Source organism: Cyphomyrmex costatus, unplaced genomic scaffold (assembly GCF_001594065.2).
Source record: "Cyphomyrmex costatus isolate MS0001 unplaced genomic scaffold, Ccosl1.0 scaffold474, whole genome shotgun sequence".
Taxonomy (NCBI): domain Eukaryota; kingdom Metazoa; phylum Arthropoda; class Insecta; order Hymenoptera; family Formicidae; genus Cyphomyrmex; species Cyphomyrmex costatus.
The window spans coordinates 687,747-705,939 of record NW_017279009.1 but is presented as its reverse complement, the minus strand read 5'-3'; the positions used below and the strand labels follow the sequence as shown (position 1 = coordinate 705,939).

Here is an 18,193-nt window from a genome sequence, read left to right as displayed (position 1 = left end):
ATAACAGTATTTATTGAACTGAAATTTTTGCGTTCAGTGCGTTGAATTATCTTTTAACCAAAGAAACTACTTATATTTCGTTAAATGATTGGATATTATAGGAATGTGATTAACAATAATATATTCAAAGTAGTCTCTAAGTTTATTAATAATCTTTGTAATTGAAAGAGTGCAGTTTGTTAGGGACATTGTGACATGCTTATTAAACTGATATAAGTAATACAAGCATTTTAACACAAACTAAAAATTATATAAATGAAAATTAATAACAGCCGATGTTCATAAAAAACGAATGCAGCGGTGGTGGCTAAAGGATCTACACAAATCTAATATAGAGTATAAAAAAAAAGATATAAAAATTTTTAAAGGTACAAACGGTTTATTAAAAAAATTTTTAAGGGTACAAACAAGATATATATAAATTGTTTCGATTCAAAATTTCCTTGATATTTGACAAACGTAAAAGATCCGCCCGTTTTTGTTATCCTATTTCTATCTATCCAACAATTTTAGGAAAATAAAAAACACAAGCAATGTTTATATATCGATGCTTTATTAACGTAGCTTGACTCAAGATATACTTAAAGAATATTACAATCGCGTAACTTCGGAGTTATTAATAGCCCGTAATTTTCCATCGGAATGACTAGACCGTCGATGTCTGACTTGCGCATGGGTAGACGGAACATATCCTGCTTCGTCGGCGCGTTTATGTTTGTCTAATTGAATGAATCGTGAGCCAGGTCCACCGCCACCGCCGTCCAAGCACTCGCAGCTCAAACTCGCCTGGTCGAGGTCGCCCTGATACGGTCCCGGCTGAATCAGCAAGCTTTCCGTTGACTTGGTCGGCTGGAAATGTCGGCTGACTGTCGAACTCGTCGTTGTGGAGTAGGCAGTGCTGCCGCTGGCACCGCTGCTCTTTCGTTGCACGGTACCGATCGGCGTCTTTGATCTGACGGTACCGCTGCTATGCGACCCCTTACCTGGACGCTCCGCGCTATGAGTCTTGATGGTTACAGTATCCAGATAACCGTAACCAAAGCCGTAACCTCCGAAGGCTTTGGTAGTTAGATTATCCCAAGATTTAGGCTTAGCGTACTGAAGGCACGGCGGTGGTCGCTGGTGCACACTCGGATCCCAGTACAGAGTGTCAGTACTAAGGCTAGTGGAGCAGGAGGCGACGCTGTCGGCTGTTGTTGAGACGTCGCTACTGGTAATTGAATGAAGACTGTGACCGGATGTGCGAGGGCAGCTATGAGTATTAGGCTGTTGCTGCGATTGTTGATCTCGTTGTCCTTGAACGTGATGGTGTTGCATGTTGGCCTGCTGTTGTTGCTGCTGCTGTTGATGGAGAGCCTGCTCGTTGCGAGCACGCCTTTGTTTCTCGCGACGTCGACGACTAGGAACGCAATTTGGATCGCAACAGGGGCTAGCAAGATCATAAGCATCTAGACTAACGCTGTCGGATTGCTCTCGGCGACGATTTGCGCTGGAGATGCAAGCGACGCAGAGATTGTTTTGGGGAGTCGAATGTAACGATTGTGCTTCACCAGCAGCGGATGATTGCTGTTGTTGCTGCTGGCAGGACTGCTTGTGAGATTTACTCTTCGCAGGTGTACCCATCATACCATTTGCCTGATGGTAACTATGACGCAAGGAAGTCACCGCAGATTCGCTCGACATCTTTGAGAGGAAGTGATGATGGTCGCTACGAGAACGAGGCGGTCCGACTGTTACTAGGCAAGCGGCACTGCGTGGTATAAGACATGATCGCCCATCCGCAAACTAAAAAATTTATTTAATTATTTGAATCGCGATAACGTATTATAAAATCTTGTTGTTTAATTGAGAATTACAAAAATTATTATAGAATGTTTAAGAACTTTACTATTATGTATTGATATTTTAATTCTTATTATAGACAAATATATTATAGATAGCAGTTACACTACGTTATAAAGAAGAAGGTGTTCGGTGGAAGTCGCTGGCCGGCAGCATTGAATCGTGGAAGAATTGAAGCTAGAAGAGGGCGATGGTTGATTGGGATTAGTGCCGATGCTGTTAGGAGTTCGTTTGCGCGCTGGCAGTGAATGGGTTTTCCATCGTCCTATTAGAATAGACCGTTCTCTCTCACACAGTCTCTCTAATTCGCTCAGGCGAGATTGGAGAGCGCGTTGTAACTCGATATAACGCATATGTAATTCCACCTGGAATTGTCGATATCTTTAGTTGATAAAAATTCAGTTTACGTTGTCGTCAGACTAGAAAGGATCGCGTTGAAATTGCAAAATTGTGAAAGTTCAATCAACGTCAATCGGGTTTACGCTTACCTTTCTGACGCAATCTTCGAAGGATACGACCATTCGCATTCTGGTATCACAGTTCTTGATAAAGTTCACTAGAGTCTTGTGATCGGCTCTGTCCATTTCGTGGCCGTTTATAGAGAGTATTACGTCACCTTCTCGCATACCAGCTTTGAATGCAGGTCCATCATATTCCACGTAATCCACGTAAGTTACCATTTCTATTTCCTGCTCTCTCTTGTAGTGTATTCCGTAGCTCTGTGAAATCGATCAAAATCAAATTATTATATGTATGTTGAGACATTTGAGAGGCATTTGTAAATAAAATATAGTTAAAATACGTAAAATATTGGTAATATAAAATATAATTTATTTTCTTTAAGTTTTTAATGTTTCAGATTGCGCATCGATATTTTAATAGAACGCGAGTAGTCTCCATTAGAAAAATCGAGATCGGGGAATATCACGTTTATCATCTGACATAGCAAATCAGCATCACCTGTAACGTGAAACCATACGTGCCATTCTTCTTCTCAACAATGATCGTCCGGCGACGTCTGTCTTCGTCAGCGCGTGCAACTCTATCAGACTTGGTTCTCTCAAGAACAGCCTGAGAAAAAAAGAAATGCTTATTCGTAAGATTATAATATCTGTTTTATACACCTTTATAACAGTTTGATAAATGAAAAGAATTATAGTAAGTGTCGTCATGCTTGAGACGAAAATTCTGCGAACTCTAAAAATGATGACGGAAAGGTCAATTTAAAAATTAAATAGACAGATTGATTATATAGTGATTAATCAATAATTTTTCTATTTTTTTTCGGTGTAATTGGATAACTACGAGGTACGAGGGAGAGCAGACAAGAACAGGATAATTACACATTCGACAACGCCGCTCCATTCCTCCTCGTCGCTGTTATCGACACCGGGTGTCCGCCGTTGTCCGGTGCCGGTGGTGTTCGTGTTCTGCGGCGAGCTGTTCATGATCGCGCAAAGATGTTTGTGAGCATCTGGGTTGTTGCCGAAATGCCATCAACACCTCGATTAAGTGCCTTCAACCGAGATCGGCAAGGGGTTAACACGCGTCCCGACGCCGCACGACGCCGCGACAGCACATCTTTGTCGTGGAGCCGTCTAGCCCGACTGTTCCATACGTTGTTCATCGCGCAGACGCAACAATATCGGCCTAGCACCCCGCAGTGTGGTAAGGGGTTGGCGGGGATGAGAGCGGTGGTGTCGTCGACCGAGCCTCCCTTCCTCCTGTAGTCGCATCCCTCTGGTTCCATCACGGCGCCCTTCGCGACACTGGACAGGAATAAACGGAGATTTAAATACGCAGGAGCGAGCGCGCTCAATGCTAGATGAAGATCGAAACGATGCGATGGTTATCGATTAGCTAAAAGCTTTGCTATCTTGATTTCAAAATTTTTCATGTTGGTTTTTAGTTAGAAACGTTCTGCGCTGGTCTCTATTCATGTTGAATCATGTTGAATATTTGATATCTGACCGGACACAATTACAAGTCCGTTCGTCTTTAATGATGCAGCCACATTTTCTAACAGTTTCCTTGCTCTTGACGATATCTCTTGTACCGCGACAACAGGGAGGACATTTATCTTTCTTAATATTCTCCAGCCGTTTTTTTCGCCGACGTTCGTCGGCACTAACATGATAACGAATTCTTGTAGCTTCTCCGCTGCCATCGCCATACTTGGGAGAGCACACGCATTGTATCTGTTGTCTATCTGAAGCGGAAACGATCCTCTTGCATTGATAGACAGGACTGTCGTCCACGCCCTTGAAAAGATAGGGTTCCTTGTTGCGAGGAAGCTGAAATTGCGTAACGATCTTCTTGCCGAAACACGAAGCACGGATGAATACTGTGACTTCGCCTACACGTTGTCCTGTCGCTGTGGTAATTTTAAAAGCATTCTTCATCGTTCTGCACGGATTACTGTGCTGAGAGAGATACATGCTTAGCAAGGAGTTCATAAGGCGGTGAAGTTGAATTTGATGAGTGCCTGTGTCAAAGAATATATATACTAGTATGTCTTTATTTAGCTAAAATTCCAATTCCTTATTTCGAATGTAACAAAATGTTGAAGAAAAGTAATAAAATAAAGCAAGTAAAAATTCACAGACCAATTAGCATTACGTCTGGCAAAACCCCTGGCGGTAGTTCTTTGTAAACGGACATTGTTATGGGAAAGTTGCACAATGGTTTCTGTAGGACATTGTCTGAAAGAACAAATAAGCATGATTTGCCCTTTTTAAAGACTTGCGATCCATTATGTGTACAGGCGCAAGCTTCTGTTGGCGTTTCTTGATAAATATTGATGGAGGGCAAGTTCAATATCTATAATTATATATATATTTTTACAGTATTAGTGAATTAATAAACAGAGTAATAAACATAAAGTTTTTACTTGAAATGAGACGCATGTTTTTGCTGGCAATATTTCATCGTAGATTGCTCGTATTGTAGGAATATTCACTGTATCTACTAATAATTCTATTAAAATCAGTAGTTCTCCTTCCATTAGTTTCTCTTTCTGTCATATATTTCCATATAACAGATTGCAATAAATATACTAAATATATAAATTATTTTATTTATTTTTATTTTATGTTTACTTATCTTTAATGGAAATTCAATAACTTCGTCGTTGATTATTAGAACATACTTTAGCAATTTTTATTTAATTGTTTATATTTACTCTAATTAATTTTGATTGTCATTAATGATACAAAAAAAATTTAGGTTGACAATTATACAAGTTACTGAAGTAATTAATTACTAGATTACTAGTTCGAAGTTTTGAAGCTAAGTTCTCGATATTGGAAGAACATAATGCGTAAAAGCAAAACATAATTTATTTGAGTTCGATCTATCTAATTTTTATCTAATTTATACCTACAATGATAATATTTCGTTTCTTTTGCAATATTTAGTAAAAGAAAAAAATTTTAATACGGTTAAGTAAACACATGTTTATTATACAACAATTGTATCAACAAGTAAACGTATCAAAATCGAAAATTGACAATGATAAGAAGGATATCGCTACAAAATTAATGCCTCAGAATAAATTTGTGCTTAAAACATTATTGTGCTCAGAGCTTGATTCTCAAATTTGAATAATAAAGCATTTCACTTTTTCTTCTTAATCTTTTTCTTATGCTCCTTCGGTAGTTCTTCGTCGTGTTCTTCTGTTTGCATATCTCTGGTCTCATATCTAATCGGGGGCCTTCTTTCAGGTCCTTTTGGGGTCTTCATCTCCAGCTGTATGTCAGATTTCTCGCCGATCCCAACGAGGCCCTTCTTACCGATTCTTAAGACAAAAATATCATGATCAGGATCAGATGGATCGCCTGGTTTCGTTGCAGCAGACTCTGCAGCAACTGTTACTGTAGGTTTCTTCCCGTCAGGATTGTCACCATTGTCGAAAAGACCGGATACCTTAAGAACTACCGGCTTGCCGCAAGGCTGAGAAGGATCGCGATTATATTGAACAGGGCCCTTTGATGACTGAAAAATTAGAACTAAGCTTAGATGTCTAATCGAGAAGTTATTTCTTAATTTTCTAAGTACGTACTATATCCTTTAATTTTCTTTCAGTCATCCCATCGATTCTTTTTTTTCTCATTTTCTCATTTCTTTCTTCAACAGCTGCTAATTTCCCACATGGCACACAAGGATACTTCTCTGGTATGCACACAGGACAAATTATCGGTCTTTGAAGATCCTCGCAGGAATCTTCGAAGACATCAAGAATACGAGAATCCACTTCGCGACATTTGTACAATAAGATCTGATCGGCTTCTCCAGCTCCGAAAACAAATGTTGAAGGATCCTGTGCGATTGGTGCGTCAAATTCTGTGATAATCATCGGTCCAAGACCGGAGATTCTTACAAAAATGTCCAGATTTCCCGACAAGGTGCCATTATAAATCAATGGCACTTGACCATCAAACTCTTTGGACGTTGTAACACTATTTTTCCAGTCCTGTATCATCTCTATCCGTAAAGCTGCGTACTGACCGGACAAGTCCAGCTCGCCAGTTCCTACCAAGACATCCGGTTTGACGGCGTCTGGTATCTGCTTCTTCACCATGAATTTAAGGATCATTTTTGCAGCGCGGTTCATAACCGACTCAGAATCGATAGCGAACAGTACCGATTTTCCAACATTGAATACTTCAACTTCATTAATGATGCCCACTTGCGGTTGGAAAAGGGGATCTACCGGAGTGACTATTAGATCATTCTCATTTACGAAATCGAGGAATCCGAAATGAACACTAGTAGGTACGAAAAACATCTGATTCAACTTGGTTAGGCGGTCGCCTGACGCCTGTTTAACGTATAATTCTAACAAGAGTAGGTAGTGCTCCTTGCATACACTCGGGGGGGCTTGCTCGTACACGAGCGTTTTGTTCTTTCCCGTTAACATGATTGTTTGAAATCTTTTTCTATGATATTACATAAGTAATTAAGTTACTCTTGTTGAACGATGATTTGTTGGTTAATTGCAATTTGACTGCATAATAAATTTTTTCATTAATTAAATAATCTTCGAAATTAAATACTGCAATGTTAGTACGTGGAAATTTTACCGGAGATAAATTTTAAACATTGAGGAAATTTAGAAGGGTGATCGAAAGATTGTTGGCAACGTTGACAGCTACACGCTTGTCTAATGATAAATGACTTGACACTGTTTCGTGCGCGTCTATCAAAGTTCAAGCTTCAAATAGATCTTTTAAATCAAATGATTGACAGAGGAATGAATGTAAAAATAAGAATATTTAGTTTAAGACATGTGTCGGTTTAATTAATAATTTATTACTGCTTGCTGCACAGATTCGTGACTTTAGAAGAATGACGTAACATCAATGGAATTTAAAGTAAATATTAGGGTTACGTTTTTGTATATTTTTAGAGCTCTCGAGCTATACATATGTTGATGCTTACGTTTTGGAAGATATTTCAACTACTCTTAATTCAGTATAAAACTTATATTTATTCTTGCAAAATCTTTACAAATTCTTAATTTCTTAGGATTTTTTAAATAAGGTCTCTCAAAGATGTCTCATATTTGAAGTATATTGTTATACATATTCGATTATGTTAATTTTCAATTACATGTAATAAAATCATCGAAAATGTAGAACAGAATACGAACAGTGGAAGTGTAATTTTTACATGGCTTTTTTGACACAGCAGCAAAACGCTATTGCATGCACTCTTATCGTATTACTGTGATATGATATTCCGGATATTTAATTTCAGACATAGTCGGCGTTCTCATGTGAAACCTCTAATTTATGGATCATTTGGCCGTTTTTATCTTTTATACACAAGTTAATGCCTGTCTTTTTCGTGACCTTGTCTACGATGTCTGACCAATTATTTGTACAATCAATGTTCGATTGGACAAAATTGCGGTCCCGCCATTTCGTCCTACTGAATGAAGACAAATTAACATTCTAGACTGCTATGAAGTTTAACTAAAGTACGTAATTGGCCTATTCTCTGACCTTAAATAATCGAAATTAGAACTTATGGTTATGAGTTTCTGATAAAGTTAGCTCAATTACAAAGCGTCATTATGTAAAACTTTTCAGAGTAATTTTCTATTGAATATATGTATACTTACTTATACTTATATTATATGTATTTAATAATGTTTTCTTTGCATTTAGGTAATACTGTAATCATATGCAGGTTTCTTCAAGGAGAATTGTACCTAATCAGCATTATGTGCTCATTTAATAAATGGTCTATATATACAGGCGTTGATTACACAATATATTTATATTGACGGTAATACCAAGAATCGTGTATTCCACGCGCTCGTATTAAACACGCGATATATAATGAATGCACGTGCCACACGTCGGATAGTATAGTGCGTCATAACAGCGAACGTCGTGACATAGGCTCGCCGAATTTCATCATGCGCTGGGTGCATTCAAATTGAGAGAAGTCAGCGAGCCACGTGCAAGCCAGACTTATTGTTAGACGCCTTCACGCGCCCGCCATTTCTGGCGCGTCACACGATACGGATTTAGGTGAGGGACGACGTGAAGCTACAAGTTCACATTTTTTTTCTTTTTCTATCAAGTTCGTTCAGTTACGTATGTAACGAAACGACACACTGAAAAAAGATGGAATAAATTTTAATATATAATTTTTTTTTAAATTAGAACTATATCTAAATATTTACTAAATATATGCAGATATATTTGGTACAATATAACGGTTAATTTGATTTAACTGTATTTTTTTTATTGAGTAAATATTTATTTTTACTGTCAGTTGAGTGTACCGTAAATGTTTAGTTAATACTATTTAAATAAATATTTATTAAAATTTAGTACATTTTTTCTCAGTGTAGCTTTTTGCTCCTTATTTCGATGGTAAGGCGAAGCAGAAGACGTGATGTTTCCTGAAAGGTCCTACAAGTAAAGTATAGCACGATAGTGCACTACTCGAGGTACGCAGAATACTGAGGATCATAATTTTGTAGGTAGCAGTGGTTTTGCGATTTGCGCTGTTCGCGATGAAGTTCCAAAGGCCGCGATCGGCGGGAATCGATAACGGAGGCCGAACGACGACCTCTGCCACAAAGCTTCGAAAGATGGCGACGGCGGCGGCAGTGGCGGTGGCAGTGGAGGCAGTGGCGGCGGCAGCGGTGTCGGCGGCAGCGAAGACACCGGTGGTAAAGGAGGCGGTGTGGCGCGGGGGATGGAAAGTAGCCAAGTAATGAAGTCGCGGCGGCAGTCGGCCGCGGTCTTTTGAACGGTTCGTGGTATACTGTAGAAGCACCGTATGAGAACAACGTGCTCCAAAACTCGCGCCTATCAGACGATTCTGCACTCAGGAATGAGGTAACCGCCGGCGACGGGCTTGATTCTTAGGCATTCTCAACACGTAGAAACTATCACCGGCGAACTACTTGGCAGGTGAGCGTCACCTTCTCTCGATCGATTCTTCGATTCCTGCCTGTACGTTGTGAACCCTAACGCTACGAGAACTTTTGTCTGCATCCTGGGCCTTTCCCGCGTCGATATTTTCGGAGCATCATTCATGCGCGTGAGATCTTGACTGTGACGGATACGATAAATTCGTGAAACAGTAAGATTGAAATGAAAAGAAGATAAGCAAGTCACATTATAAAAAAGGATAGAGTAATTGCGCAAAGCGAGCATAAGGGACTTATACACACACATATATATATATATATATATATATATATACTTCTATATGTGTGGTGTATATATTTCCTGTTTCGATATTATTTGATTTTGTACTTTTATTTCTTATGGTTGAGAAAATACACATGCACACACACACACACACACGTGGGTGGGTATGTATATATACAGAGAAAAGTAAAAATGCACTTACAAAAATGAATGATTATGAAAATTAAGTTAAATATTTTTACATACAAATTTTTTTTCGTGCTTTTTTCTTTCAAGCTACAAGTTTGTGCAATATATGTTGCACAATATATATAATATTATATGTTATTATTACAGTAATGCTATAATTATTTTTAACATTATCATATTATTACATAATATCATAATTATATATAGATAAGAGAGTATAGATAATCAATTTGCTCATTCTCAAGTATTTCCCGATGTCACTAAAATGAGTCACGCATACGAGCATATTTCCTTAAATGTAACAGCTGCTCGCGAAAAAACCACATGGAAGTACTTCTATGGTCATACTGGTGACTTCTATACAGCCATGGTATCTTATCGTCATACCAGTACATTTGCATGATGTAACGGCTTATCGATGTTTCGAACGGTCGCCGATCGCGTGTATCTTTTCTGTGATGTCAGAGAAAAGACGGCGTTATCGCTGTGCAAATTTATCGAAACGTAATAAGTCGATACAGGTGTGAGACTATAGACATACCGGATGTGTAACGGAAAGAGAAGATAAGTCAGTTTTTGAGGCAGGTGGCGACTTTCGGAAGTAGTAAACCAGTTTAATGATTCTATGATTAAAATTCGTAGTATCACGCTTCCACGAAAGGATGATGTGTATACTTATTATTAGATTCCCTTATAATTTCTCAAAATGCAAACCTTTCCAAATTGGATGTACTTCTCGAATACTGACGCTAATATTTTGCAATTGTAAGTAATGCGTTAACACATTCTTTAACGTGTGAAATATTACGCCAGCGATACAGCCATTGTTGACTAATTCGAAATATCTGAAATGGCAGTTTCAAATTTGATATTACGTTTTTGCAGAGAGAAGAAAGCGCACTGGGCGTACATTCTTCTCCAAGAGGTCGAATCCCATAGCATAAAGTTTTCGCGTGTATGGCTTTGTCCTATGAATGCCAAGTCGGCATTCATCGAATATATATTTAGCGGCTCCCTGTACAAGTATCTTTAGCATCCTCCTAAATATTTCATGTCGTATATTTTATATCCTTAAACATTTTTCACGATTTCCTTAAACGTTCCATTGTTTGAACTTTTATAATTTTAATGGAAATAATGACTGATTATATACAATTATATATAGTTTTAATGAATTCAATTGGACAGCATATCATTGAATGATAAAGTCATTATACAAATATTTCAAATTATAAAATATATAGATTTTACTTCACAGCGCAATAAAATGTATTGAAGATTTCATGATTTAATTCGTTTTTGTATTTATATTAAATATACATTTTACATTAATTTGTGACTTTAATGTGCACCAGTGCACACTGAGTGAGTGCATCCAATCGAATTCATTATTTGATAAACATTTGGTCATATTTTTCCGTTATAAGAAAATACCTGGTACCTATTAATTATTAATTGTAAATACTCATTTGAGGACGGACAATGTATATATTATAGTTTATACAGTTTCAATACTAACTTGTGTTGTAATCTACCGATACAGTTTCAGCTTTTGTCTTGTTTTCCACGTTTAGTTCAACGGTTTATGAACCGGTTATCTTTGACCCGAGTGCAATAAAATCAAAAGCTTTCAGTTATGGAGAACGCAACCCTTCAAGTGGTAACTTCTGATAAGATAGTTACCATATCAACTCGCGTTTCTTCAACGACGTTATTTGCAATTTGATGCGGTTCTGTTGGATTATCAACCAGTTCCTTAAAGTGATACCATGTGTTTACTCTTCACTGCTTTTAAGTAGAAATTTATTTTCAAGAGAAAATTATTTTTATATTAAAGAAATGTCATTTTATCTATTTTTATTCGTTATATAAGTTTATTTAAAAACGCAAGTGTTTAATGTTACACAGATATTCGTAATTTTATTTTACAATAGCTACCGAATATTGCGTAACGTTAGCATTCACGTGTTAAGCACACGAGACTTCAAGTTTTATGTGCGTTTTTGCGCGAATGATTATCATATTTCTCGCGACTGGTTAACACGCTTGGGACAAGATGCAAATTATGCTCATTCTTGCAAATTCCGAAAAGTCCTCCCTCTTTGCGTACCTAAAATTAATCACCTTTTCAAAACTTGGCGACGAAAAGATTAGCGTCATTAGCGCGTCACGTGCGGTTAAATCTGCTTGGTTTTACAGAAAATGTACGCAATATATTCCGATTATCTTGAAAGGAGGTCAGATCAGCTCTGATATCGTGTTTTAGGGGCAAGATTAATCGCAATTGATGCAAGGAATTAAGTCCTAAGTTTAACGACCGTCGTAGTAATTGTCAGACGAGTAAAGGAATCAGTTAATAACATTAATTGCTCAAGCTTATTACGGCAACTTGAGTTTATCTAAAAGTTTATCTACTCTCACAAACTTATCTCATTAGGTCACCCGCATAATGAAGTTTTTCGATATCGTTGTGGGATAAATAAGACAACGGCCGTTGTTTAATCTCCAGTTGGAAGCATGCAACAGATTTGATCACGGACCTTGTCCTACAATCTGAAGTTTTCTATTCCGTCGTAAGGAGCCAAGGATTATCAGGACTTTTTGTGTATATCGATCTCCAATTGATTATCTCGTGGGTTTAAGTGTCATTTAATGTAAAAGTTCCGTCACGGTCAAATATGTTCGGATAATAATAGCGACAATAAATAGTGGGAATAGATTATCCATTATGATAATGTTCGGCAATCTTGTGAACTTTAAAGTATGTACTCGATCTTAAATTACCATTAAAGCAAATAGATGGATTATCATGTTTTAATATTTGTCTGATTGTGCCCATAGGCGAAGTTAACAACTGCGGCGGGTCTTTTCGTTTCGTTTCAAAATATAGCATTTAGATGGTTATCTTTCCGATAGTTAATAAATCGTTCCTGTTACTGATATCGGACATTATTCGATAGTCAAAGGGCCGGTTTTACCAACGCCGATTAACCCTAATCAAGATTAACTGTCAACCGTAATTGGTCAGTTCTACTAAACAGCAAATACGATTGATCAGTTAACGGCCGATTAAGTAATTGGCATTGGTGAAACCGGCTCATAATTAAAACTGCTACCGTAATAATGTATCAATTCTACATTGATCAAGACTTAGAATCAAGACTTGTGTTGCAGAGAGATATAGTAAATTAATTGACGTTATTTTGTGCTGTTTAAATTTTTCGCCAGAGATATATCCACTCTTTTGTAAATTATAATTACAATAGTATAGACAATTGTCGTGCCTCTTCGTATTTTTACGTTTTTCACGTAATTGTACATGCATATTGCTCATTTGTTACAACCAAAACATAAATCAAAATCAATGTCAAGATGACGATAAACGTTAGTTTGTTTATTGGAACGTGATTTTAGTGAGAGAAGAGTCGTTAGTTTATTTTAACGCATACGTGAAAAATTTGCATTTTGCAAATGAATTCTCGTCGCATTTCTTTTAGATTTTGTATGTTACATTACATTATTCATTATATTCTTAATATATCAATCTTTTAACTGTTAGAATAGCAGGAAATAAGCATAAGTAAATATAATGATAAAACATGATATAATAAAAAAACAAAACAGCTTGCTTGTAGAAAAAGTCAATTCTTAAAATACTGTTATTCGACAGGTTTTTCAAGATATGACGCGTTAAAAAAAGTTCTGCTCTGAAAACGCCAAGCATGTAACTCTTTCATTTATTTGCCTCTTTTAATAATTAATGTATTAGATTATCGCATTTTATCAACGTCTGCACATATATGCGATTGTTTACTTTATCCAAGTAAAGTCGAGTTCACGAACCCGGAAGTAGTAAAGTTAACACGCTCTTTCGTACTACATGTATAATACAATCTCATTTGATATAATTAAATTACGGCGAGAGCAACGCAAGTATCTAAATCGCAAATATCTAAATTGATATTCTAATCCTCAGTATGTGAAAAATTTTACACGAAATATAACTACTACTTTAAATTTTCCTTTTATTTATTTTTATATTTATGTGTTTATGGCATTATTTTTCTAGTATACGCACGCAACAGAAATGCCTATCCATTTGAACTTGCCGGAGTATTGAAAATATTCAAGATGTGTTTCTCTTTGAATATTCATGCATTTTATGACTGATAATTTATAAAACGGTAATATTATTAATCTTAATCATTACTTTGCTTTTCATAAAAAAAGCAATATAAAAAAAAACTAATATTATTAATATATGACATTAATAATTATTAATATATATCAATATTATCATTAATATTGTTATTAATATCAATATATAATAATGATAATACCATTAATATATTGATATTAATATTGACATTGTATTATATTAATATTAATTAACATTAATTATTTTAAGTAAAATTTTTTTACTTACATACTGTTAACCACGCTGAACTCTCATTTGCCCGGCTTAATCGCCATTATTGATATTAATATTAATAATATTAATTTATATTATCGTTTTTGAATAATTATTAATTATGATACATGAATATTCAAAGAGAAATCTTGAATATTTCCAATACTCCGGCAAGTTCAGATGGGTAGTAGGTGTTTCTATCCGCGTGTGTACATATACATTAACATTTTCATTCTTTTTATTTATTTTAAATTGAAAATCGTGATACTAACAATGAAGACAATAATATTATAATGTCAAATGAGTCATAATGTCCTTTTACAGTAGCGCGACGAATTCATAAATAGCCGTAAAAAATGCGGAATTGAAGTAAACCGTAGTAATTTTGCATAACAAATTTGCGCATCTATTCTCTTGTCAAAAGCGCAAAATAACGATACTGTCGATTGTAGGCTTGGAGTTATCTCATGCCGTTTTTTACATTGTATAAGTTTCAAAGTTCAAGGTATGTTCAAAGATAAGACATACGTAATGAACAGGTCTGAATTTTTTAGAAGTATCGAGAGAAATTTTATTTATCAATTTACTAAAATCGTAATATTTTAAAGATGTGCAATAACATCAGTAATAAAATGCAACATGATAGAAGATAAATTATATATAAATAAAATTTGTGTTATAATAATGTGTTTATAAATTTGCTGAATCCGTTTAAAATTTTCATAAAGCAATCGTAATCAAAATATTGATTGTTTTATTGTTTACATTTTAGGTGACACGCAAATAGTACATCAACAACATGCCCGCAGCAGTAAGTATTCATCTAAAAATATAGCTGTTATTGCATATATTTGTAATTTATTCACATCTTTATTTGCGTCATAATTATCTTGCGCAACTCATTCACGCTACTAATATCATCTCATCTCATGTCAATACAATAAATGTCATGTATTATATATTCTTGTTTTTAACATAGATTGACACAAACGAGAAACCGCCAACAGAGTTGGATACCTTCCTGCCCCAAGATGGATCTAATCTTAAGGATGGCGTCCTGTCCGCTAAGTAAGATTCCGATTAATTTCATCGAAAACATTAATTGATACAGAACAAAATGTGATTTCTAATGCACAAATGTACAAAATATGAATTGCTAATAATTTTGTATTTATTTGTATTTCAGATATATAGTACAAGTTGCTCCACGCGATGTTGAAGCCGCAGTGGGCGATGAGAAAAGTTTCAATCCTTTTGCGGAACGCAAAGTCGACAATCCGACAACGTAAGAATCAACGTCATTCTTTTAATAATCTTGTAACACGTATACACACATATTTGAATTTTATTTCATCTTTGTACTTTTATATACTCTTTTTCAATATGTAAAGCAAATTTTGTGATATATACTATATATTTTTATCTTAGTCATTAATTTTTAATGATTTGGGTTAACGCGATTAATGTGTGAGCAACTGTATTATGACGTCTTCAGGGATTGCGATACGCTGACACACTTATTAAAAGCTTCTCTTGGTACTGGAATACTAGCTATGCCCATAGCTTTTAAAAGTGCTGGACTGCTTTTGGGTATTTTTGCCACGATACTCGTTGCATTCGTATGTACGCATTGCGCATATATTTTGGTGAGTTTTTAGAAATAAAGATTCATATTTAATTGCGTAGTTGTCGTTATAGATAAGCTGATTTCATCTTTCACAAGATAGGATTGAGTAACATATCTCATTTTTAGGTAAAATGTGCACACGTGCTCTATTACAAAACTCGAAAAGCGGAAATGGGTTTTGCTGAAGTTGCTGAGACAGCTTTTAGTATCGGACCTCAATGGGCAAGAAAGTTCGCGAAACCTTCCAGGTTATTAACATTGTTTCTCGAACATATGATTAAGCCTTTAGCTATCTTTTTTAATTAGCAAATTCTCTTTTATTTACAGATATCTCATACAGATTAGTTTATTTACCACATATTACGGTACCTGCAGTGTATACGCAGTAATTGTGGCCGCTAATATCAAGCAGATTATCGAACATTATCAAGATGTTGACGTTGGCGAGTACAACATCCGTTTGATCACCGCTTATTTATTGGTACCGCTGATCCTTCTTAGTTGGGTACCCGACTTGAAGTATCTTGCACCAATTTCAATGGTGGCAAACATTTTTATGGGAACAGGACTGGGAATAACATTTTATTATCTCGTTTGGGATTTGCCACCGTTATCTTCAGTGCCTTTAGTAGCTACAATCGAAAGTTTCCCGCAATTTTTCAGCATCACTATTTTCGCTATGGAAGCGATTGGCGTAGTGATGCCTCTAGAGAACAGTATGAAGACGCCGCAACACTTTGTAGGAATCTGCGGAGTTCTCAACAAAGGAATGTCCGGTGTTACGCTTGTATATATTTTTCTAGGATTTCTCGGATATGCAAAATATCAGGATGAGACGCTGGGTAGCATTACTTTAAATCTGCCAACAGAAGAAATGTAAGAATTTATTTTTACACTTATAACTTCTATTCATATAACAACATATGTATTATTCAATCTGATTTTCTATATCTTTGTCGGTAACTACTTTATAGAGCGGCACAAGTTGTGAAGATATTGATTGCCTTAGCCGTCTTCTGTACCTTTGGTTTACAATTTTATGTGTGCCTCGATATCGCGTGGAATGGTGTAAAACATCGTTTTGAGAAAAGGCCGATTTTAGCTAACTATTTTGTAAGGACGGTGCTAGTAATAGGTGCAGGTATGTATTCAGATCTTATTTTTAAAATATCTTTCGAATACAAAATTGATGTATTATACAATAATCATTCGTATTGTATAGTTCTTCTTGCCGTGGCAGTGCCGACAATCGAACCGTTTATTGGCCTAATTGGTGCATTTTGTTTCTCCATTTTGGGTCTTCTTATTCCGGTTTTCATTGAGACCGTAACTTACTGGGATGTCGGCTTCGGACCAGGAAATTGGGTAGCCTTGAAGAATGTAATTATATGCGTGATAGGTCTGATGGCATTAATATTTGGATCACGTAGTGCTATAATGGATATAGTAAAATTATATGCTTGATAGACAAAACATTTTCCGTTTATCTAGTACAAATATTTTTACGGATATACAACAAATTTTTTTACCAAATTTATAGATCTAACCTAATATGACTAACGATATTAAGTATACGTTGTATTCACAGACGGATTTTATTGGAATTTCTGAGAGGACAGAATCGGATGTATTTAAATTATATATAGGTCAAATTTTTTAATATATTTCTTTGAGATTCTAGATTCTTATAAATATGAAATTTTTAGATCTACACTGATTTTAATAGGATATTTTTATAGAAAATCAGTATATTTTTTTCTACACTTGTATAAATAGAAACATTTTTTAAATTTTTTAAATAATTTTAAAATAACGGATATTTTATAGGACAGAAATTAAAAGCATATTTAGATTTAGGGGCAACAGCAGTATTCATTTTAACAGAAAATGCAAAATAATGAATTATCGTGAATTACGTGATTGTAATGTACGAATGTATCCTAAAGAATGCGTGAAGTTACTGTAGAAAATAATTTTTATATTATCGACATGTTATATTATTTAATTTTAACATAAAAATTTTGCATTTATACAAAATTGTAATTAAGGAAGTTTTAAGCTAATTTATCAATTTATAGAAATTATATTTACAATCTTATCTTACAGGAAGATATAAATAAAGTATTTTTATTAATTTCACTCAAATGTGCACTATAATATTATATCAATTTGTATTATAATATTTAAAAAATGGTACATAAAAAGTAATTTATTTTTATGAAAAAGATGGTTTAAGGATTTGGAGCCGTAAAAACTACAGAGTTTGCATGAAACGAATGTGTGTTATTTGTTATTGCTCAAGCAAACCACACAGCCTTCCTGCATTGCATTTAGGATTGACATCAAAATATTCGTTACCGAACTGATATACGTATGGTGCAATAAGACAAGGTGAAACGTTGCACATAATGGTGATAGTATACTAAAAACAACCAAATTTGGGTCCAA

General features: G+C 35.4%; 4 protein-coding genes across 4 annotated transcripts; 1 reads left to right on the top strand and 3 right to left on the bottom strand.

Moving 5' to 3' along the window:
• Positions 1–382: 382 nt before the first annotated feature.
• LOC108778050 (short spindle 6) lies at positions 383–3,500 on the bottom strand. Its single transcript, XM_018545117.1, has 5 exons — positions 3,186–3,500; positions 2,803–2,913; positions 2,331–2,561; positions 1,953–2,207; positions 383–1,785 (listed from the first exon to the last, which is right to left on the bottom strand). The coding sequence occupies exons 1-5, from the start codon at positions 3,288–3,290 to the stop codon at positions 592–594; spliced, it is 1,896 nt and encodes a 631-aa protein (XP_018400619.1). The 5' UTR covers positions 3,291–3,500; the 3' UTR covers positions 383–591.
• A 16-nt stretch (positions 3,501–3,516) lies between these two features.
• Positions 3,517–4,866, bottom strand: LOC108778053 (uncharacterized). Its single transcript, XM_018545121.1, has 3 exons — positions 4,733–4,866; positions 4,449–4,662; positions 3,517–4,327 (listed from the first exon to the last, which is right to left on the bottom strand). The coding sequence occupies exons 1-3, from the start codon at positions 4,844–4,846 to the stop codon at positions 3,789–3,791; spliced, it is 867 nt and encodes a 288-aa protein (XP_018400623.1). The 5' UTR covers positions 4,847–4,866; the 3' UTR covers positions 3,517–3,788.
• A 525-nt stretch (positions 4,867–5,391) lies between these two features.
• On the bottom strand, positions 5,392–6,989 carry LOC108778052 (uncharacterized). Its single transcript, XM_018545119.1, has 2 exons — positions 5,903–6,989; positions 5,392–5,835 (listed from the first exon to the last, which is right to left on the bottom strand). Exons 1-2 carry the CDS (start codon positions 6,758–6,760, stop codon positions 5,458–5,460), a joined length of 1,236 nt encoding a protein of 411 aa, XP_018400621.1. The 5' UTR covers positions 6,761–6,989; the 3' UTR covers positions 5,392–5,457.
• Positions 6,537–17,335, top strand: path (solute carrier family 36 member pathetic). Its single transcript, XM_018545118.1, has 12 exons — positions 6,537–6,615; positions 7,600–7,822; positions 8,013–8,381; positions 8,840–9,275; positions 14,891–14,929; positions 15,098–15,186; positions 15,305–15,403; positions 15,614–15,764; positions 15,872–15,993; positions 16,073–16,621; positions 16,720–16,886; positions 16,968–17,335. The coding sequence occupies exons 5-12, from the start codon at positions 14,918–14,920 to the stop codon at positions 17,207–17,209; spliced, it is 1,431 nt and encodes a 476-aa protein (XP_018400620.1). The 5' UTR covers positions 6,537–6,615; positions 7,600–7,822; positions 8,013–8,381; positions 8,840–9,275; positions 14,891–14,917; the 3' UTR covers positions 17,210–17,335.
• Positions 17,336–18,193: the final 858 nt, after the last annotated feature.

Coding starts and splice junctions, on each gene's coding strand:
- LOC108778050 (XM_018545117.1), bottom strand. CDS start 3,290: ATGAACAGCTCGCCGCAGAACACGAACACCACCGGCACCGGACAACGG. Junction 2,208..2,330: donor TCGAAGATTGCGTCAGAAAG/GTAAGCGTAAAC, acceptor CGACAATTCCAG/GTGGAATTACATATGCGTTA. Junction 1,786..1,952: donor AACACCTTCTTCTTTATAAC/GTAGTGTAACTG, acceptor TAAATTTTTTAG/TTTGCGGATGGGCGATCATG.
- path (XM_018545118.1), top strand. Junction 15,765..15,871: donor CGCATTGCGCATATATTTTG/GTGAGTTTTTAG, acceptor TCTCATTTTTAG/GTAAAATGTGCACACGTGCT. Junction 16,622..16,719: donor AATCTGCCAACAGAAGAAAT/GTAAGAATTTAT, acceptor ACTACTTTATAG/AGCGGCACAAGTTGTGAAGA.
- LOC108778052 (XM_018545119.1), bottom strand. CDS start 6,760: ATGTTAACGGGAAAGAACAAAACGCTCGTGTACGAGCAAGCCCCCCCG. Junction 5,836..5,902: donor AAAGAAAATTAAAGGATATA/GTACGTACTTAG, acceptor CTAATTTTTCAG/TCATCAAAGGGCCCTGTTCA.
- LOC108778053 (XM_018545121.1), bottom strand. CDS start 4,846: ATGGAAGGAGAACTACTGATTTTAATAGAATTATTAGTAGATACAGTG. Junction 4,663..4,732: donor AAACATGCGTCTCATTTCAA/GTAAAAACTTTA, acceptor ATATAATTATAG/ATATTGAACTTGCCCTCCAT. Junction 4,328..4,448: donor GCCAGACGTAATGCTAATTG/GTCTGTGAATTT, acceptor TCTTTGACACAG/GCACTCATCAAATTCAACTT.